Genomic DNA, 22,521 nt, shown 5'->3' on the forward strand with positions numbered 1-22,521 from the left:
ACACTACTGATGTTGTGCAATTGCTAAACAGCCATACTATAATTAATTCAAACCGGCTCATTTGTAGACTTTTTCAGACTGGCTCTGGATACTAGGAGTTTTAGTCCTGCATCAAGTAGAGGTGACAAACATCTCCACCCCTGATCCATTGATTCGTAGTGTTAGAATAAGTATTATATGAATACACAAGGCTATGCAATAGCCTCATTTGCTAAGTCCCTGGAGGATCTCTTGGATTCCTTCTATCAGCAAATGTTTGTATGTGTAGGTTTGTGCCGTTACTGGGTATGATCTACCCTTTGTGCCCCCTCCTTCCCCCTCTCCTCTTTTCTTCCTGTTGAATGGGACGTTGTGCTGTTTCTTTCCTTCCTGTAGCCTCAACTGACAATTCTGAAGATTATCCCTTCACAGTGTGTCCCTCTCTCCTCATTGCAGCACAGTGTGAATTCCCGCAGCAAAGATGACGGACTCTAAGTATTTCACCACCACCAAGAAAGGTGAGGAAGAGAAGGGATGTTCTGGCGGGGAAGGGTGTTCCCAGTATCATTGGGAATAAATTATTCTAGTGATGCTTCAATTTGACGGATGTGCCTGTTTGTATATTTTTTTTTTTAGGTGAGATCTTTGAGCTCAAAGCGGAGCTAAACAGCGAGAAGAAGGAGAAGAAAAAAGAAGCTGTTAAGAAGGTCATTGCTTCCATGACAGTAGGGAAGGATGTCAGGTACACAGCGGCAATTGGGTTTCACTGTATTGCATCTTATCGTTTATCTGTCGATTAAGGACTGTTGACACTGAATAATTGCAAAAAAGATGGGGAAAAACTTTATTTTAACATTTATCCTGGTTGAGTGCAAGTATGCAGGCAAGTTGTGGCTGAACTTGTAATTGTGGGATCTGATTCTCTCTGCAACAGTGCCTTGTTCCCAGATGTGGTGAATTGCATGCAGACAGATAATCTGGAGTTGAAGAAGCTTGTATATCTGTACCTGATGAACTATGCCAAGAGCCAACCTGACATGGCCATTATGGCCGTCAATACCTTTGTTAAGGTAAGTTTTGATAGCCAGACAAATTTGCGCTACACTTTACACACATAGTTGTGTAAAAAATGTTTTATCCACGGTGTTCCCACATATATATCTATATATTCACAACGTGGTAAGAGTAACATAGAAGCTGTTGACCTTCCTTTTAATGCAAGTTTTGCTCTAAGAGCTTGTCAAACATTCTGGAGGGTCTAATGAGACCCCCCCCCCCCATGCACATGCACATAAAGCGACTCCACTGATTTCATTGGGAGTGCTTTCCTGCCAAGTAGTAAATGAGAGGCGCAAAATGTCAGACTCAGGAGCTGCAGCTTCTTCCTAAGGTAACTATTATTATTATTTATTATCATGCACAGCAGTCGGAAATAATTAGTAGCTTGTTCCACCATAATCTCAGAAGCCTCCAGTTGAGTCATTTGTTCTTTGTGTAATTTTTCCTTCAGGACTGTGAGGACCCTAACCCACTCATCCGTGCGCTAGCGGTACGTACCATGGGCTGTATCCGAGTGGACAAAATCACAGAGTATTTATGTGAGCCACTGCGGAAGTGCCTGAAAGATGAAGACCCGTATGTGCGTAAGACCGCTGCTGTTTGTGTGGCCAAACTACATGACATCAATGCGCAGCTAGTGGAAGACCAGGGATTTCTTGACACCCTGAAGGATCTCATCTCTGACTCTAACCCAATGGTAATCACACTTTTACTTTCTTCTAAAACAAATTGTTTCTAAAAGATGTATTACAAAATGGACTGTTAAGTTAAAGTTGGCAACTTTTACTGGACCAATGTAGAAGAATATATAAAGTTACATGAGCGGTTGGGATCCTAAAAGCTTTTGTAGCTTTACATCTTTTTTTTTTTTTTTTTTGTGATTGCAAGTTAAAAAGTGTCATCTGTAAAACCAGCTCATGACAAAGTTTCCAAAATGGCAACAATCAATGGTGTATATTAATAAACGCGAGTAAATGAATATGTACTTTTTAATGTAGTAAATTAAGCATTTGTAGTAGGTAGTACACTGAAAAAAAAATTCTGAAAGCTTTGCCAAACAATAGCTGCAGTTTAAATGATCTAACATTAATTTTAGCATGTGTTTTTTAATGTGCCTGCCTTATCAATTGGCATTTAATGTTCTTGCCCTCTCTTTCGGCCCAGGTTGTAGCTAATGCAGTGGCTGCCCTGTCAGAGATTGCAGAGTCTCATCCAAGCAGTAATCTGCTGGACTTGAATCCTCAATCCATTAACAAACTGCTCACTGCCCTGAACGAATGCACTGAATGGGGTCAGATCTTCATCTTGGACTGCCTTGCGAACTACATACCGAAGGATGATCGTGAAGCTCAGAGGTAAATTCTCCTTTTAAGTATGGAGGCCTGGAGGGTCCATAGTTTGAGATGGAGACAAATGGTCTATTGCAATGAAAGGAATTCCAATATACCGTTGCAAACTGTTTCAGACGTGCAATGTAATTGCATGATAGCCTAAATTGTGACCTTCATTTGTGTATTCTTTAAGTAAAACTATGCCTGGATCAAGTGTGTTTCTGGTACCATAAGGGTCAAGGGTAACAGAGGCAAAGTAGGAAAAGTAGTGCTGTATGGTGTTTAGAAGTAATGGTTGTTATCTAGATGAAGCAACTTGTAGTCTTTATTCCAATGACAACCTTGTTCTCTCAACAGCATTTGTGAACGAGTGACACCTCGGCTCTCTCATGCGAATTCAGCCGTGGTCCTGTCTGCGGTAAAGGTTTTGATGAAGTTCATGGAACTCCTTTCCAAGGACTTGGACTATTATGGGACGCTCCTAAAAAAGTTGGCCCCTCCTCTGGTTACCCTTCTCTCTGCAGAACCCGAGTTGCAATACGTTGCACTGCGCAACATCAACTTGATTGTGCAGAAACGGTAAGAAATCCATCTAGCAGTACTAGGGCAGTAAGTGCTTTCTCCTGCCGTACCTAAACCAATGCTCGTGTTCCTCACAGACCAGAGATCCTAAAACACGAGATGAAGGTTTTCTTCGTGAAATATAACGACCCAATCTATGTGAAACTAGAAAAGCTAGACATTATGATCCGCCTAGCCTCGCCTGCAAATATTGCACAGGTCAGTATGTCTCTATTGTAAAGCATTTATACAAGTGCTCCAGGTTAATAAAAAAAAAATATAGGGTGTGATTTATATCAACAATGTGTAGTGTTATTCGTTATAAGGAAGTCACAGTTATCACTCATTCATCCCTTTCGCTCAGGTTCTAGCAGAGCTGAAGGAATATGCCACAGAGGTGGATGTGGACTTTGTTAGAAAAGCTGTGAGAGCAATTGGACGATGTGCCATTAAAGTAGAGGTAAAAAAAAGGCATATATATATATAATGTATGTATGTATGTGTGTTTCCCTGTCGCCTTTTATGTTATTTATGTTATTTCCCCCATGTACTCCATATCCCTCCAGCAATCTGCAGAGCGTTGTGTCAGCACCCTGCTGGATCTCATCCAGACAAAAGTGAATTATGTGGTACAAGAAGCCATTGTTGTGATAAAGGACATTTTCAGAAAGTACCCTAACAAGTAAGCTATTTTTATGTGTGATACCCGCTCCGAAACACTGTTGCTCTGGGAAGTGACATACACTTACCAGTGTCGCTTATTGCGTTTCATCGGATTGTTTTTATTTTCCTTCATTAAGGTACGAGAGTGTTATCTCAACATTGTGTGAGAATCTTGACTCACTGGACGAGCCAGAGGCAAGGGCTGCCATGATATGGATAGTGGGGGAGTATGCGGAGCGCATCGATAATGCTGATGAACTGCTGGAGAGCTTCCTGGAGGGGTTCCATGACGAGAGCACACAGGTGTGTGTGTGTGTGTGTGTGTGCGCGCGCAACATTGGCACACTGTATACTTGCTTGTATTTTAATAAATATTGCCTGTAATGCAAGTAGATTTATTATGTTTGTGTTGCAGTAGCTTCCGGTAATTGATGAGACTACACATTTTTTTTTCTTTTCCTTTTTTCATTGCTCTCAATCTTTCCTATATATGTTGTGCGTCACTCTCTTTAGCCATTAGCTGTGTTATACAGCAAGATGTGTACAATGCCACTAGTGTTCCATGTGCAGTAAAGTTTAGACAGCTGAACTCCAACTCTGGTCAGCTTGTCTCCATTATGACCCTGCTGAGAAATTAACACGATTGTATTGCAGTCATAATAAGGGAGACTTGCTGAATTAGGCACTCATATGGAACAACAGATCAAGGTGGCCCAGGGTAAAACAAGTCTTTAGTAAGAGGACTCTCTTCACTTGCTGTTTTCTTTGGAACTTATTTATTATGTGATCTATTTGCACCTTTTCTCCACCTTAAAGCATCTGAAGAGACATCTTGCCATAGGGCTTCTAAGTCTGATGACTGTATTCATCTTTCATGTTGATGATCATTATAGATGTGTCCGTTCTAGAGAATGTGTGTGACAATCAAGGGTGAGAAGTTGATATGATTTAATAATATAATTATGATGTGTACACAAGAGCTTTAAGCATTATCGGATTATACAAACTATTTAATCTTTGTCCTCTGCTCAGGAAGTATGGATTTTTATGTCTAAAAAGATCCCTATTTTATATTACAATGAGTTTAGTGGATTTAAAGCTGGATTTAGGAATTGAACTGGATTTTATACTTTCCGGTGCAGGTGCAACTACAACTTCTAACAGCCATTGTGAAACTCTTCTTAAAGAAACCAACCGAGACCCAGGAGCTGGTGCAACAAGTGCTAAGCTTGGCAACTCAGGTGTGTCTGGAAATACTTGATTTTTGTAGTTTAAACATACTGTTAAGTACATTGTAGGGTAATTTTGGTGATTTCAATAACTATTTTAGCTAAATTTACACATTTGTCTTAATCCTGAGGCAAAAGCATCAGGTTTCTATGCTGTCTACATAGGAATAAATATAATATAAATATATATATATGTGTATGTATTTGTACTGGCGAGCGGGGGGGGGGGTGCTAGGATTTGTTTCCATGTATATTTGCAGGTGTTTTTTTGAATAGCCAAACCATTTAGTATTGCGATCCTTGAGAATATGTGGCTAATTTATAAATCTTTTTACTTTAGGATTCAGATAATCCAGATCTTCGGGATCGTGGCTACATATATTGGCGACTGCTCTCTACAGACCCAGTTGCTGCCAAGGAAGTAGTACTGGCAGAGAAACCTCTGATCTCCGAGGAGACTGACCTCATTGAACCCACTCTTCTGGAGGAGCTAATCTGTTACATTGGGACTCTAGCCTCCGTCTACCACAAGCCTCCTAGTGCCTTTGTGGAAGGCAGTAGAGGAGTTGTACCCAAGAGATTGCCGCCACGCGCAGGCTCGTGAGTATTACATGAAGTTGCTTGTAGTTCTTAGGGACATTGTACGCCACCAACTTCTTTTAACATTTTGGTGTACTTGTTTTGGTTTTTTTGTATTACTTTATCAAGAATGCAATAGACATTTGTTCTATAGTATATGTGTCCTGGATTCAAATACTTTGGAGGGGGGAGGTGATACCTTTGAGTGTCTGAAGACAGGCCAGTTTTTTTGTGTGTAGATATCAATGTTAACCAAATATTCAGCAAGTGAACTTTTGGAGCCACAGTCACTAATGCTGACCCTGCTGGAGTGGTAGAACTTGATGCGCATGTCATAACATCTTCACTCGTTATGCATTCAAATCTTTAACTTGAATGTTAAGTATTTGCAAAGCTGGCTCACATTTGACTAAATTTCCTCTTTCCAACAGGAGTGAGAGTGCGGAGAGCCCGGAAGCTGTACCTGCAGGAGCTCCACAGTCTGAAACTCACCCTTCAATCATCCCATCACAAGGCGATCTGTTGGGTGATCTCCTCAACCTGGATCTGGCCCCACCCATCAGCGGACCCCCTCTAACCACCAACTCTGTACCTCTTGGTGGTGTGGACCTCCTGGGTGGAGGCCTGGACAGCCTGGTATGTAGTAGAGTACCATTATATTAGTGGGAAAGGAGTATGAAAGGCATATTGAGAGCCATGAAAGAAACTCTCATGATTCACAGTTTGAATAGTTTGGAGAAGAAAATCCCTGTCTGTTTTTCAACTTCTTCTTTTTGGAGAAACTTGTCATTGTTCACTTTTTAGTAAATAAAGTAACCACAGAGTTCGAATGCATTGTTACTGTAGCTATTTGATGCTACTGTAAACATCAACCAAGTATATTGGTTGTGCAACCCAGAGGTATTTCACCATATACAAAATACTTTTCTACCATAAATGACTTATCTTAGCAATTCCTTTGTGTTAAATAGAAAACTGATTAGCCTTTCTTACCAGTCATGGTTATAAAAGCCTGTTGGCACATCTCCCATACTCTGTGCTGGTCCCTCACTACCCTCTTCTCTTTTTCCCCTCTCTCATTGTTGTCCTGTTGCTGTCTCCTACTGCGGCTTTTGTGTGTCTCTCTTTGCTTCTTCTCTGGCTGCCTTCGCTCTGCTTCCCCTCCCGCTTGCTCCAAAGATTGTGGAAGATACAGAAGGGGTATGCTAGGGGATTGTTTTATGCATTGCATGGTTCCATGGGTTTTTTTACTCGTAGTTCCCAGACACATCTTCTGGGGGCTTCATCTAACAGGTCCCCCTCCTCTCAGAAACATTTGTTATTTCCATCACAAACTCACTATTGAGAATCCTTCAAAAGACTACCAGGTGCATGTGACGTTAAATCTTGTAGCATTTAAATTTCATTTTTATGACACTTGCCATCTTTCTCTCTCTCTCTCTCTTATCTCTTCAGCTGGGAGGAGACACCAGTGTGAGTTTGGCTGTAAGTATTTGTTACCTGCAATTTTTTTCCAAGCTTTCATTTTTAGAGATATTAGTCCTTTATCCACAAACCTTTTCTCTGTCTGATTTATTCTTCTAAATATGTAGACCGGGGGAATCCGAGCTTTCACTTGCATAAGCACAAAAGAGCAGATCTTTCTTGCTTTTGTAACCTTTATCTGCCTTTCTGCTTGTCTGCGCATCAATTCCCATTTACTGTAAAGATATGTGCGCTACGTAATTTGATGGCGCTATATAAAACAATAATAAATAATAATAACCGACTGACAAATGGATGTAAACAAAATGACAGGTGTCAGTGTTATACATTGTACCCTCCTTCCTACCTTGTTTACAAAAAATACACATAACTGCAATACACCAAATGTCAGACGCAATCATGTAAATCTAATGACTGCGTGTATAAGATATGCGGTGTGGAGAGCAGTATACACCGGCAGCTGTGTCTTCTGGGATAAGTCTGAGCTTTTATCATACACGGCTTTACCAAAAATAGACTGACTTAATCTGCTGTGCGCAGTTTGATCTGTGTGCCAAATAAAAACATCCCTGTAGTCCAACAACAGATTGTATGGTGAGCAAACCTGCGATGTAACTTTACAGCCCCTTATTACACCTTCATACACGGAAACCGGGACATTTACACAAGATGGCATGCATCAAATGGCTTGCTTTATGGCTGTTGGCTGTCTTTATTGCTCTTGAAGATAGCGCATGGCTTATCTAAACAGTATTCTCCCATACATTTTTTATTTTTTGTGACTCCTTAGTTGAACATTCTTTTTGATTGCGAATGTCTCCATGCAGTAGTTTGCATGTATCCTTGGAGGAGTGGAGAGAAACTTTCCTCCATCTTTTTTTTGAGTGGGTACATTTTAACTATTTATAGTGTTTATGCACAAATGTTTCTACTGGGAATGCTTTTTTACAATGCCAGTCTAAGGGCTTGGGTCATGTATGGCCATTTATTTCCCATTAGGTCACATTTTTAGTTTTTCACTTATTTTTTTCTGGCTGCAAAAGCCACGGTGAGTCTAAGTCTCAGTGCAGTTCCTTATTTTGTTGGGAGTGTTGGGTGCTGGCCTTCTGGCTGCCTCCCCTCTTCAGAACAAGGCCAGTCCAGCTATGGGGGTTCCTGGGATATATCCGAGCATCCTGCCTGGACTTCTGCTCCTACGTGGATGAGGAGGGGGACTGGGACTCTATTGTGGCTTATCATCCAGCACGGGATCAGTAGTTAGGCATGTGATACCAAATCTTAGTTTTGTAAAATCTTTTATTTATGTGCAGAATGATTTCACGATGATGTAGGTGTGATTCTGGGACCCCAGCTTATATAGAACACTAATATTCTCCTGTAGCTGAGGCACCCCTTTATTGTCTTTTACTAAGATAAAATGTTTCCTCGTTGTTTTGTGTCCAGTACTTCTCAGCTTTCCTTGTCACTAAGGCAGTGATGTACCATGTTTTATCCTTCTCCATCAAACTTGAAAGTGATACTGTAACAATAGTTCAGTCATTGTTCCTTTGTTGTTGTGTATTCGATACATGTACCTTTTGTAACCTTTGCCAAATATAAATGAATGCTTAGAATTGCTCTGTGGAAGAAGGATAACGTGGTGATAGATTTATCATCATTAACTGCACCATGCAGAGTTTCGTACCCTTGGATAGGTTGTGTGTATTATTACATTGCCGTAGTTTTGCTATCATCCTCGGTCTAGATTTTAGTGTGACGTGGCTTTCCCCCTTCTTGAAACAAATATGTTACTCTGTTCTAGTTTACCGCAGAGGTGCTTTTTAGGTTTAACCAGAAAAGCAAAGCTGTGATTAGAGTTCTGTGATTATAGTACGTTTAGTGTATCAGGTGTAATTAGTACTTGTGTGCAATATTAATGTGTCATTTAGACCCAAGTTGTGCATTGGTATTTTTAGACATTTTTAATAAATCCAATGTGAAATTGTTTAGCACTGACAGTAACTGGTTAATCACACAGGTACAAGAACATTTCAACTAGTCTGTGCTCTGTTTAACTAATGGAATCTATTTATTAAATATTACATCTATTTATCTGAGATATATTTAAGATGCTCCTATTTGGATATGGTACACCAGATGTTACAGAAAACATATAGAAAGCAGGTTCAACAGCACACTATACGTTTTAAAGGCATATAATTTTTTTATTTTTTTTTATAAAGAAAAAAAAAGGTTAACTAATGCCAAGAATATCATACCAGATTTCTGCATACAATATTTTTTCACCAATATAGGCCATCCTTTGGGACTACGTTATCTTGAACATCATTAAGACCTTAAGCAACGCCTTGCTAATGTCATTGTGCCTGATTCTTCTTGTCTAGAATCCATCTGGTTTCGCGGCTCCTCCAGTGGCTCCCAATACCCTTGGCTCCTCACTCGCTGGAGGCCTTGGCGATCTCTTTGATTTGGGCAGTGGAACTGGTATAGTCACTGGATCTTATGTGGCTCCAAAAACTGTGAGTCCTTCTGCTTCTTTATGTCTGAAACACTCTCCCCTCCCTGTTCCAAGACAAAGTAGCCTGTTAGGAAGAAAATGTTGTTTGCACAGCTACATAAATTGGCATACGTGCTTCTGCAGTTGTGTTTTTATCTTGAAAGTGTTTTGTTTTTCACTGTTCTCATGCTCTGGTCCAGTTACAGAAGCAGTAGTCTAATATATTATAAGAGTAACCCCCACCCGTTTTAAAAATCAGGCAAGCTTTAATAGCTTTGCAGCACAAAAAGGGAGAGAATTCCACAGGAGCCAGCAAATAAAGATCCAATGTGCAAAAAAATGTATTTATTGCAGGTTTGTAATGCACCGCATAGCACACATCAGGGGGATATCGCCCACAGGGGAAACATGGTCTTACATGCCTAACGCGTTTTGCGTTAAACTTCTTCATAGGCAAGCTTTAATAGCTTTTGTTCATTTTCTTGTTGTGTGCAAGGTATGGCTGCATGCCATGAAAGGGAAAGGCCTGGAAATCAGCGGCACGTTCGCTCGGAGATCTGGAGCTACATTCATGGACCTACATTTCACTAATCGGGCCCTTCAAGTCATGAGTGACTTTGCTATCCAGTTCAATCGAAACAGGTACGGAAAAAGAACATTTCCAGAAGCTTTTGAGACTAATAAAATGCTTATATTTTATACCCTTCTTGTGTTCGCTTCACTTTGACAGTTTTGGGCTTGCACCTGCTGCTCCACTCCAGATACCCACACCATTGGCCCCCAACCAGTCCACAGAAGTCTCCCTCCCGCTAAACACTATTGGATCTGTCATGAAAATGGAACCTCTCAATAACTTGCAGGTATAGATTCATGCCATCTTTCATGACTTTAGTGTTATCAGTTCATATGACCCTTATTTACAATAATTACGCAATGAGTGATATGCATGTGATATGTTCTGCTTGGTTGATGTGTAACACCTGTGTTTTTTGTATCCCTTGACAGGTTGCTGTGAAAAACAATATTGATGTTTTTTACTTCAGTGTTGTGTATCCACTGCACATCCTGTTTGTTGAGGATGGAAAGATGGGTAAGTGTTCGTTAGAGCTAGGCCATGATGTACAGGTCTTGTGTTGGTGCTTGACGTGCTGGAAGACTGCACAGGGAGTGATGCGTTTCAAGACTTCATGAATTTTTTGCATTACAGAGGCTGACTTAACTCTCAAGCTTGTTGTATGTCATTTTAACAGCAGTGGTTTGTTTTACTCGTGACCCTTTTGTCCAAACTTTTTATGATTGTCTCTATTTTCAGAGCGACAGATGTTTTTGGCCACCTGGAAGGATATTCCTAATGAAAATGAAGCACAGTTCCAGATTAGGGACTGTCCCCCAAGTGCTGGTGAGCTTTTGTGGTCCTTTGTTAACTGCTTATTTAATTCAGAAACAAGTGATGAGTGTGTCTTTCAGCTAATTGTAAAGTAAATTAAAGGTGAGAGACTAATCATATCAGCTGCTGAATACAGCTATATAGTCAGATGAAGAAAAGCTTAAGTCAGCAGTTTTCCTGTGTATTGCTTTAGAAAAAAGGCAAACTTTTTTTTTTTTTTTTTTTTTTTTTTTAGAAAGCACACAGAACAAAAATACATTCTTCCAAGACTTTTTTACTTTCTTTTTCCAAAGTAATCTGTTGGCACATATATTGATTCAAATGAACTTTTATTATCTACATTAGCATCCATTTCTTTGAACTTCTGATATTTATTTTAGTAGTGGCCAAAATACAATGTTGGCCAGTGACACATCATTTTTTGGGTCTTTTTATTTTTATTTTTTTTTGCAGCTCGCTACTATATTTGGTGACCCTCAGTATTTTAACATTTTCTTTATTTCTGTAGATATTTATTTATTTTAGAATTATTAGTGAAATAAAATGTAAAGGTCTTGATAAAACAAGGCAGAGGGCAGACCGCAAAAATAATTTATTATTGCGGAGCAGGACTCCACCAAATCCCCATAATCGTTAAAATAACGAACGTCGATCGAATTTGATGTAACAAGGCAATCCTTTGTCCTTGACATCATCAAGCTTGTTAGTCACAAAGAACAACACCTTAAATGATTTGCATGGCCAGAAGGGATAGTGTGTTTGTGATCACCATGTTTTTCTTTCTGTCTGCAGATGCTGTCAGTAACAAGCTTCAAGCCAGTAACATCTTCACAGTGGCCCGGCGCACAGTGGAAGGACAGGACATGCTGTACCAGTCTCTAAAGCTCACCAATGGCATCTGGGTGTTGGCAGAGCTGAGGATGCAACCTGGAAGTCCTAGCTGCACTGTAAGAATAAATTTATTTTAATGCAATGCCACATCAGCACCAAACAATATATATAGTAGTTTATTAGACTATTCATATTCATCAAAATTTGTCCAACATTTTCGTTTCTGCAAATCTCTTTTGTTCGTCCAGTTGCCATGGAAACAAGAAATAAACGCATAGAAGAAGTTGAATAAGAAATTTGAGACCAATGGATGGAAGATAGAGGGACAAAATTAGCTTAGAGTTATAGAGTTAATGATAGTAGTGGACTGGTTAAATGATCTTAATTAACTTAATCAAGGATCTTAATATAAATCAAAACTTTAGAGACTCTCGCTCTGTAACTGATCAGATGCAGCACAGCAGTGTCCGTGAAATGAACGGATCCCCTGCCTGCTCTGCTCTTATATAGGCTCTTCATTACTAGTCGGCTTTATTTTTTCTTTGAACGATGCAGCACAGCCATTGGACAAGCCCTCAGCATGATGTGACGGGAGTGAGCTGATTGGACAAACAAAGATCAACTCCCTCAATGTCCCTCCTCTTAGTGCAGGGAAATTGGCGAGATTCTCCTGCTCTTAGTGTAGTTAAAATGACATAGACGGAATGAACGAACAAAGATTTTCGTGTTGCGCACGTTCGATTTTCGTTTCTTCCGTCTAATGTTGCTTCCGTTATGCGGACGAATGGACAAAACGGTAATGTTTGGCACAAAAATGAATACTCAAGTCTAGTAGTTATAGGAGCAATCTTTTTCTTTAGTCTGCCTAATGTGCATTGGATGCTAGATGCATGGAGCAGCTAAACATTATGATAACCTATGCACATAATGGTGTCATAATATACATATGTAGCATAAATCTCTTTGACTCGGTTTGTGGTTCTTTTTCTTTCCAACAGCTGTCTTTACGATGCCGAGCACCTGAAGTCTCCCAGTTCATCTTCCAAGCCTATGAGATGGTACTGAAGATGTAAGTCTTCCTTTGCTCCACCTGACCTCCTGTGGTTCGGCAGAGGCACCATCCTTCTGATGCAGAGGTTGGCCGTGGAGGAAGAAGGCCGTTTTGTGCATGTCTGTGCTCCTTCTCTGATTAGGAAAACCAAACATGGACCAAATATTGAAAAGTGTTGATTTTATGCTCATATTCCAAAACCTACCATATGTAACTCCTTTACTGGCACTCTTGATAGCAAAGTGGTTACATGATTTACTACTCTGGATATGTTTGCTAGATGCTTAATTGTCTCATAAAGGTTAGGTTCTGTGTACTGCAAAACATGTGGACCTTGGATTAAAAACGTGTAAATATATAAAACCAAAACAAGAAAACCTCTTTTATATTGGCTTGTTTGACTGTAATTTTGTAAATGAAGATATTGTTACGTAAGGGGTTCTGTTTGATTGAAAGGCTGTAGGTTTGTAGAACAAGCAAATCGCAGCACTCCTTTTAATATATTAAAACACACACATTTTATTGTGATCCAACAGTGGCAAAAAAGGCATTTGCAAGGAAATAGGGCTTTATAGCATTTAAAAATGATTTCGTAATATCATCACGTAGTGTTTTCACAACCCCCTTTACAATGAGATTTTTTGTTCTTTACGCTGTTCAACTTATTGTTGGATGTCGGTAAAAACAGTAAAGGTTTTTAACAAGGTGCTTAATGTAAAAAAAGAAAAGTATGGCAGGTGAGTGTAATTGTATACATTGTTACATAAAAAATGTCTTCACATCCACAGGAGAAACCAACGCGTTTAGTTCCTTAACCTGGTTAAATATCTTAACCCCCGACACAATAATTGCCGTTAGTCAGCATTTGCCTTTCCAGCAAATGAATAAATATGCATCACGTTAAAGTCATTTCTAGGTACACTGAGTGAAATTAAGTCATTTTGGGTACACATTGTGAAAAATTAGAAATCAGGACAACTTTCTTTTCATCCTATTATCTCTCTGAGCCATGAATAATATAGAATATATAAAGAAATATTATTGTCTCCTGTTCTGTACATTGATGACATTGAATAAATGTGACTATTTGTAGTTTAAGTGCTGAAACTGAAATTTTGTTATGGGTGTCTGAAAGTTGAAGCTCACATTTTGTAGCTGTACTGTTGTCCTAAAGCTTTGTGATGCTATGAGGGGATTTAACAAAATTTGCGTAATATTCCATCATGGAAATTTCAGTAATTACCATCTGTGGGGATTGTATACTAAACCAATTGAGGTTGGACTTTAATAATATATAGTGAGACTCTTGGGTTGAAATTATTTAATCTGGCTGCAATTCACTTGGAACTTTGTGATTGGGTGTATGAGCCCATGAACTAGTTCTTACGTGTCATGGAAATTATTTCAATCAATAATTCTTTTTTGGGGGATTTTGTATGGGCTTGTCTGCTATACAATACCATACTTATTAGTCAGTCTGATAGACAGCTATATCTCCCTTTGTGTGTCATTCCCTCTTTATCGGGAGTTTATAAACTAAGTTTGAATGAACTAGTGTGTTCAGTTTCATGCTTGGCATTAATCTCCGGCGACTTGCTGTTACACCCATACTTATCTTATGCAGTCTTTGTTAGCCCAAGAAAAGGCTTCACCTAATCTATATATAATAGAAAATTATTGGAGTGGCATAGGCTTTCACCTAAGCTTCAGTTTGATCCATACAACCCTAGGGCTTTTTTTCCTAGTTACATTATCTTCCTGATCACCATTTTATTTTTTTAAGGGCAGAATTAGGCATACATTTTTGAAAGCAAAACGTAAAAAAAAAAAAAAACAGTCCACGCTCCAGACAATGTATATTTCAAGTTGAAAAACTGGATCTTGGTCTGGACAACATAAAGTTCAAAAAGTGGTTGTTTCCACTGAAAGTGAAATCCCTGAAGATCAGGCTGAAATCCACAGGAACATCTGGAAACACTTAAATGTCCCCTACAGCTCATCTTCTTTTGCTGTAGAATATGAGCTTCAGCAGTTGTTATGGAAACAAGACATCATAGTGTTAGCTTGATTGAACAGGGAATTGAGAGGGCCCTAATGAGGTCAGTCAGCTATTCGGGAAAATATTTTGTGTTGGCTCCCACTATGTGCCTTTTTATAAATTCTATGGAGTCCCTGCCCTAGCACACACACCACATTACTGTCATCATGGGTTTGGACAACCAAGCTTCTGCATCTGTACATTGGCTCCATATACCTTCCCCTGGTGATCATAAACAACAATAGATCGTATTTATTATCCCATTAACCCCTTAAAGACAAAGCCCGTACATATACGGGCTCAAAATGCATTGTTTTCAATGGGTTTAGGGACCGCCCATTGTCATTAAGGGGTTAAAACGGGTAACAGTATTGTTTTGTGTACAATTTCATGGAGCTTGTATGTTTAGAACCCAGATACATTTGCTATAATACCCTTTGGGTTCAGTGGTAGCAGACTATGTACAAGATGAATGTTTATTGAGATGTGAGGAGCCGCCTTGCCTCAAAGCAACTACTCTATTTCCTTAGACGTGTACCAGCAGAAGCCCTTAATCCCTTAGGCATGTGGCAAGTTTGCACACTGCTGATGTTGGCTTGCTTATGGCACACGCAAAGCTCACTTGGCACATCGTACGCTTTCCTGTTGCAGCACATTCTCTGTTGCCCAAATGAGCTATTTGGTTTTGAGGTGAAATATTAAATATGGAATAAACCATTCCTTTCAGCAACGCAAGATGAGTCACTAGGTAGTAAACAATTTCAGCTATTTACTACAGTGAAAATGCTATACAATCCTATTTATATCCAATGCTCATGCAAGAACTGTGTATATCAAGTCAACCCATTCACCATGTGTTAGTTACTGTTCATTCAGGGCGAACAGAAGGCGAATATTTTGATGTATATTAAATCCCTGCTTCATTGCTACCACAGCTGCCCATAAAAGCATCTTTGGTATCTGTAAGCAAGTTGAATATTTCAGTTCACCCGCTACAATATGCATGAAGAAGGACCCGTATTGCTGAAGTTCTGTAAGTGTCTCTGTGTGGAATCAGCAAAATGGTTTTAAGGGCAGGAGAAGGTCACTGGGCCTGGCCCTTCATGACACATAAACGAGTTACTGAGTCAATGTTTTTCAAAACTTGAGTGTGCGTAACTATTCACCCCCCTCTAAAGCCACCTTTTGCAGCAATTACAGCTGCAAGTCTCTTGGGGTACGAGTTTTGGCGGGCTGCTCTCTCTTGGCAGGTGTATATATACTGAGATCATGTGACAGATGATGTGACACTTAGGTTGCACACAGGTGGACTTTATATAACTAATTATGTGACTTTTGAAGGTAATTGGTTGCACCAGATCTTATTTAGAATCTTCATACCAAAGGGGGTGAGTACATATCCATGCACCACATTTTTATATTTATATTCTTAATTTCACTTCCCCAATTTGGACTATTTTGTGTATGTCCATGACATCAAATCCAAATCCATTTTAATTCCAGATTGTAATGCAAACAAAAATACTTTTGTAAGGCACTGTGTGGTGTCCTCTTTTCTGGTCACCAGGATATGCTAACTCTAATCTCAGCATGGTATTGTCAGACACAATGGTTCATGACTAAAAAAATAAAGGCTTAAAATAAATCACTCAGAGAACGAAATCGTTTAAAGTTTCTGTAGAACTGTACACAGCTGTGATCACATTTCCCGTGTGTAAATCCCGGGGATTTGGATGCTGACTTATAAGTGCCACTGGGACAGAGCGCTGCTTGGAGTCACATGAGAGGCAGCGAGCAGTGAATTGAGGGATGGATGATGGGGGCTGATGCTCATTTGTATTCTGCAGCTGTGAGGCCCGGAATCCTGCTGTGCTCAGCACTAATGTAACAGGAGTGTGTGAGGAGAGATGACGGAGAGAACGAGCTAGAGATAGATGGCTGGAGGCTGGGGGTGCTGCTGCTGTCCGTGGTGCTGAGGGCTTGGGGACAAGGAGGCAGAAGTGGTAAATACAGCATGTCTATAACATATCTCTGTATGTTGGGTGTTCAGATCAAATCCCATAGCAGGCGCTGAGGGTGAAGGTGAATCAAAGACTCATGTTGAAACCAGATCTGCTTATGTCGGAAACAAAGCAACGTGTAGTGCAGGCATGAGATTCTCTATATGTTGACACAGAAGGTCATGTTTCATCCTGTTCCGTGCCACCACCAGACACAATCCCTGTGTGGCGTCCACTACAGTGATGTGATGTCATGCGTAAACATCCAGTGACCTTGTTATTATTAAATCACATGACCTTGGATAATGACCTTTCTTAACTGGCGTCTGTAGAACGAGGTTTCATTAAGTGTCAATTTGTCAAAAATTGTGTCATCTTTTGTTTTGTCTGATTTTTTTTTATTTCATGGGTTTAAAAAAGAATATTTAATTGACATAGAAAAACACTGATCTCTTAACCTTCCTGTTCTTAACCCCTTTTTTTGTATCCCTTTCAGTGCCAGAAGAGCATCTTGCACTGACAGAGTTAAATTGTTTAAATTATATTCTGGTGGCATTTAAGGGGTACAAAGTTGACAGTGGTGTTTTTTTTTCCTATGTCAATTTTTCAGTGCTGATGTTTTATAGTGAATAGCATAAAAATGAGTAGTTTAAGATTTTGTGGAATGCTATCATGCGGGCTCACAATCCCTGCAGACACCTCATTGTCCAGTCCCTTCAAACCTCCGCACTGCAACTTGTTTGTCCTTGTAAAATACATGCTCTGTGTTTGCTATTTTTGTCAATGATTTTGTGTTGAAGGCGGTGTTTTGCCCTTCTAGATGCCATAGTGTGGGTTGCCTCTTGAGATCCTGATCTGGTGGGGGTAAGAGCGGTTCAAAGACAATGGATCAGTGTTCATGCTAATCATGTAACTGGGAGGCCAGTGTTGGATGACCTCTGGTAATCATGGTGCAGACAGTGCAGGTGGCAGTACTGGGGGCACCTGGAGTTGGCAAAACCTCCATCATCCGACAGTTTGTGGCACATGAATTCCAGGAGGGATACACACCGACGGAGCAAAGGGAGCTGCACCGGGCCACAGCTGTCCTAAGCGGCAGGATGTATGAGCTTCACATTCTGGATCTTCCCAACATGCCCAGATACCCGGGACCTGCAGGACAGGTAAGACATAGGGGCGCCGAAGCTCTGATTTTTATTTATTTACAACAATGGGTGGGATTTAGCAGCATTGACACGAACAGTATAAGAAGAATACTGAAAAAGGTAAGAAAGGTGGTAAGCTTTTCAAGGAATACAAAACTGGGTTCACTAACATTTTTTGGGGTAGCCATTTGGTTTTACTGGGTGTATACTTTTATTTATTTATTTGAATGTATGCTTTTATGGTATAAAACTTGTGTTCAAAACCGTTGCCACAATGTCGTGTTTATATGGGCAGGAGTTCTATAAATATTATATATATATATATATATATATATATATATATATAAAAGAAATTACCATTTCCAGGATCATGTATAATATAACATGCCATATTGGCAAAGACAATTGTTGATAGGTTATATCAATAAATCAAACAATGGACAATAGTTCTATAAATCTTTTTGATTTTTTTTTACATTGTATTCTCAATATAAACACTTGGGAAATTGTGAAATCAAACTGTAGAAGCTTAGTGGGAAAAAAACAAGATGAAAAGATGGGTGGTATCAGCAAATGCAGGTGATGAAAGAATCAAAAATCGAGATGAATATTGCTTGTGGGGATTATTATATGTATTTTATTGATACCTGCCTTTATCTTGGAGAAAAAGGATAGCCTGTCTATATCACAAATCAACTGTGGAAGTGGACCACCCTAGCAATAATAAGAATAATGAGTGTTTGGGTGGGGGTGGTAGAGATGGAATTAATCATAGCAATCAACACTAGATTTTCACTTCAGGCACCCCACAATCTGGGCTGGACTGGCAACATCCAGGGACCAATGACATAGTTATGCTGTGGGATGCCACTAGACTTACCTCCACCAACATCGGGTAAACATTGAGTAGTATTCATTGAGCCTAAGTATATTTTTACATTGCATGGCCACCCAGCATCTGCTGATGAACAGGACATATGGTGTCAAAATGTTCAGATCAGTCATACTTCTTACAGTTATATTTCCAGATGTTACATCTGAGTTGGATCTATCAAAACAGGATAATAGTAGATGAATCTGTGATAATGCAAATTAACAGTAGCTATCCAACTCAACACAATTTCCTTCATGTGATTGGTTGTCTACATCGCTAGTATTAACATGATTGGTATCGACGTTTATCAATAACAATTACTTAGACTTATTATTTAGGTCAATGTGATTTTGTTTACAGATTAGTTTATGTAGCATGGGTGGAAGAGGCATGCAGTGTAAAACTTCAGGAGTAAGTAGATCCTGTATTCAACTCACTTTATCTTCCCATTCCTTTCTCTTATGGCTGAACCAGTTTAAACCAAAGGGGAAATGGCTTAAAAGGGCAGTCGTACGTTTTATTCAATGTGAAAAATTATTTATCAGGCTGCAGGATACTGAAATGTTGGCCAATAACCCTGTTACATCATTGGTATTTAGACAGGTATGTGGCACTAGCGTTACCATATTAGCCACATTTTCCAGGCCCTGGATAAAATGTCCAGTATGGCGACCCTCATGTGAACAAGCACTGGCTTGGAGGATACATGTACCCCATAGCTTTTCAACCTGGTGTTTAGGTTCACTAGGATATATTTTTTTAGAGTTATTTTAATAAGTAAAGTTGATGCCACTGTTTTATTAGATAAACCAAATAAAATGTAGCTTTAGGTAAAATGTGGCTAGTTGACTTAAATGTTCAGATACATTTGTTTAATGCGGAGTCTATTAATACCTATATTTTAGGTCACAATAAACAAAGCCTTGTGTTCTATGTTGACTTGGCTCTATCCTTTTCTACTCTTCCAGGACTGGTTAGACCCGCGATACCGAGGCCTCAGAAACACTAAGGTCTTCATTTTGGTCTTTGATATCTGCAGCCCTGAGAGCTTCCATCACGTCAAACAACTAAAGCAGCAGATCATAGAGAGGTTAGCAGGATTTCTTTGACAGACCGTTCATTTTTTTCCCACTAACTAGTGAAAAATGCATAAAATACAATAATTATTAAAGTGTATAAAGTTGAGCTCAACCATATCCACAATATCTTATAATCGCACGCTGATTTCAAAACACATGTTGCACATGATGTGGTATTCAAAGTGACTTCAAAGTTGGATTTCCATACCCTAGATGAACATTTCTCGAAATTACATTTCTAGGCACTTTCTTGACCATACATCAGTCTCGTTGCTTTTTAGTCTTTTTCCTAAAGATCTTGGCATATGTAACAAACAAAGGTGGATCCACTAGAAAGACACTAGAGTGTCTGACTGAGCCACCTGTGCCGACGTAAGGAGATATTAAAATCCTGAACTGTCCAGTGAAGACTAGTTTTGGGAACCATTCCTTGTTACTTCCCAGGTATGCCATCAAGAAGAATATTGCTCTCTGCGAGGGAGGTCAGCGCTTCACTTGTGACTAATCTTCCTTCTCTGAGAGCCCAAGAAAGCCGACTATTATGAAGCGGCACAACAACTGGAATTACCCAGTCATTTTGAAGATTGACTGTCAGTAATGACTGGTTACAAAATGTTGGCTAGCTGTGCTGTAATAAACAAATGTAAGTTATTTTAAGACTTGGATACCAGTCCCATGTAATTTGTCTACTTTGATTTAAAGTGAGAGAAAAGCCATCCTGTCCTTTTCTAGCATGGATCCAACAGCCTCTGAAACTGTAGTTTGAGGCTTCAAGTGTTCCAGATAGCCCATGCAACATTTTGTTAACCAGCAGTGTTGAGGCATACACATTCTAATAAAAATAATATGAAGGAAATTTGAAAGTGTTTTGACTTTGCTGGCATCCTGAAAATTAGCAACTTGGCTAACCCTAGATTCATTTGCAAGGGGGACCAAATAAAAGTGTAAAGGGACCTCTCGGCTATCATATGCATTAAAGTTCATATGATGGATGGAGCGTCCCCTTATCAGGGCTTGCTATATCTTTAGTCTCTAGCAGGTTCTAACATTTGGTCCATGTTTGTGCTTTTGCTCTTTTCTATACAGATAGGGCACACTGTCTCATTATTTACAGACGGTTCTCTTTTCACCTCTACCATTCTCTTTCTGTCTAGAATTACAATTGCCAACGTGTCGTCTCTACATTCTGTCCCCAGTTAACTCTTAAATGTAAATCTCTATTTCTATTTGTTATCTAACCCCTGTAAGGAAAAAATGCCTGCGCCAATTAGCATTCAGTGAAATTAGAAGGCTAGCCTGCACCGTATCATTTGCCGTGAATTACTTCCTATATCTTTAGGGACAGCCCTTTAAAATCTCTTGTTTGTATTCTCTCTGGTACAGTATTTGTAAAGATCCATCTCCGTTGCTTGAGAGCAAACAGGAAACAGGACAGAGTATATACGATGACAGCTTGATCGTTCATCGGCAGTTAATGACCGCCGGCAGGGAATAAACTTCACAGTCATGCTCGTCGTTGCTGAAACAGGCTCGTAGCTTGTTTTGCTGGTGATAAAATACATTTCACGACCAGTAAATTTTGTGACTGCTCCTCTTCTGTCTCCGCAGTTCCAGTGTGCCTCCGTTGATAGTGGTCGTTGGCAACAAAAGAGATCAGCAGAAGCAGCGTTTTGCCCCACGACATGTTCTGTCCATGCTGGTAAAGAAGAATTGGAAATGTGGCTATCTAGAGTGCTCAGCTCGCAACAATTGGCACATTCTCCTTCTGTTCAAGGAGCTGTTAATCAGCATGTCAGCCAGAGGCAGGAGCGCCACGAGCAGTATCTGCCTGCAGGGGGCGCTGCACCGGGAGCGATGCAGCATCATGTAAGGGTGGAAGGTTCCAGAAAATGCCCCCATTCAGCCATATGGCTAAATGTTACATGCATACATCCACACGAAACAAAAGGGCTTCTCCATTCCGTCACACACATAATTAAATGACCCCATTAACCGAGTAATACAAAGAAGGCAAAGAGTTTCCAAGCAAGAAGAGCTCCGGCAGTCCCATGGCCCATTGCTATCATGCATATTAAAAAAAAGACATCTCTTAGGTCGGTTCTGTGACCCAGCTGTACATAGTGGGCCTTCTTGTAAATGCCGGACAGAGGGGTTTATTCTAAAACTATGCATTCTGAAAGACCAACTCTGGTAAATCAGTCCTGTGTGAATGGTTGGGCTAGCCTTGCATAATGCGTATTTAAATTGGTGAGATTACATATATGTGATGTCACTGGTTATCTCACTCAGCCCAGCAGTGGCACATGTATGAAAAGGCTTCCCCAGATCTAGGTTATTGCCCCACAGTCATGCTTTCTGCTGTCACCACTGTTGCCATTCCATACACAAGACACAAAACGGCATTGGAATTCTCCATACAGTTTAATCAGCAGCAAAATCTTAGACATACGTGTCATCTGTTAGCATATATTCTTATGTTAAATACATGTGCACTAACTCCAGCCCACAAACAAGCTTGTGTATACACATATACAAAAGGTGAACATGTGCTTGTGCAAAAACCACATTCAGTGTACACAGAAACTATGAGCATTGTGTAAACAGTCACAAATCCTTGTTGGCTACACAGTCACCACTGGAAAAACTCCCGTCAGCAAAGCCTGGCCGTGCCCCCTCAGGGAAACGCTACAAGGGGTAACAACTGTTTGATTTGTAGGGGTGAAATAACAATGA

At 39.9% G+C, this 22,521-nt stretch overlaps 2 protein-coding genes across 2 annotated transcripts; both read left to right on the forward strand.

Annotated features, from left to right (window-relative positions):
• Nucleotides 1-460: 460 nt before the first annotated feature.
• On the forward strand, nt 461-12,674 carry LOC149290151 (AP-1 complex subunit beta-1-like). Its single transcript, XM_089489416.1, has 21 exons — nt 461-497; nt 616-721; nt 914-1,049; nt 1,490-1,735; nt 2,203-2,393; nt 2,727-2,948; nt 3,029-3,149; nt 3,295-3,390; nt 3,497-3,612; nt 3,731-3,896; nt 4,736-4,834; nt 5,163-5,422; nt 5,833-6,037; nt 6,857-6,886; nt 9,271-9,405; nt 9,880-10,025; nt 10,114-10,243; nt 10,389-10,473; nt 10,696-10,782; nt 11,563-11,717; nt 12,600-12,674. The coding sequence occupies exons 1-21, from the start codon at nt 461-463 to the stop codon at nt 12,672-12,674; spliced, it is 2,844 nt and encodes a 947-aa protein (XP_089345542.1).
• A 4,963-nt stretch (nt 12,675-17,637) lies between these two features.
• On the forward strand, nt 17,638-21,658 carry LOC149290152 (ras-like protein family member 10B). Its single transcript, XM_089489671.1, has 3 exons — nt 17,638-17,853; nt 19,678-19,799; nt 21,397-21,658. The coding sequence occupies exons 1-3, from the start codon at nt 17,638-17,640 to the stop codon at nt 21,656-21,658; spliced, it is 600 nt and encodes a 199-aa protein (XP_089345797.1).
• The last annotated feature ends 863 nt before the right edge of the window (nt 21,659-22,521 follow it).

This window comes from Sceloporus occidentalis, unplaced genomic scaffold (assembly GCF_023333645.1).
Source record: "Sceloporus occidentalis isolate IW3139 unplaced genomic scaffold, rSceOcc1.0.p SCAF_40, whole genome shotgun sequence".
In the NCBI taxonomy this organism is placed as follows: domain Eukaryota; kingdom Metazoa; phylum Chordata; class Lepidosauria; order Squamata; family Phrynosomatidae; genus Sceloporus; species Sceloporus occidentalis.

What these genes read in the sequence shown, in the direction of transcription:
- LOC149290152 (XM_089489671.1), top strand. Translation starts at nt 17,638, where the DNA reads ATGGTGCAGACAGTGCAGGTGGCAGTACTGGGGGCACCTGGAGTTGGC. An exon ending in ACCCGGGACCTGCAGGACAG is followed by an intron (nt 17,854 to 19,677) that starts GTAAGACATAGG and finishes CTACTCTTCCAG; the next exon opens with GACTGGTTAGACCCGCGATA. An exon ending in AAGCAGCAGATCATAGAGAG is followed by an intron (nt 19,800 to 21,396) that starts GTTAGCAGGATT and finishes CTGTCTCCGCAG; the next exon opens with TTCCAGTGTGCCTCCGTTGA.
- LOC149290151 (XM_089489416.1), top strand. Translation starts at nt 461, where the DNA reads ATGACGGACTCTAAGTATTTCACCACCACCAAGAAAG. An exon ending in TCTCTGACTCTAACCCAATG is followed by an intron (nt 1,736 to 2,202) that starts GTAATCACACTT and finishes CTTTCGGCCCAG; the next exon opens with GTTGTAGCTAATGCAGTGGC. An exon ending in ACACCAGTGTGAGTTTGGCT is followed by an intron (nt 6,887 to 9,270) that starts GTAAGTATTTGT and finishes CTTCTTGTCTAG; the next exon opens with AATCCATCTGGTTTCGCGGC.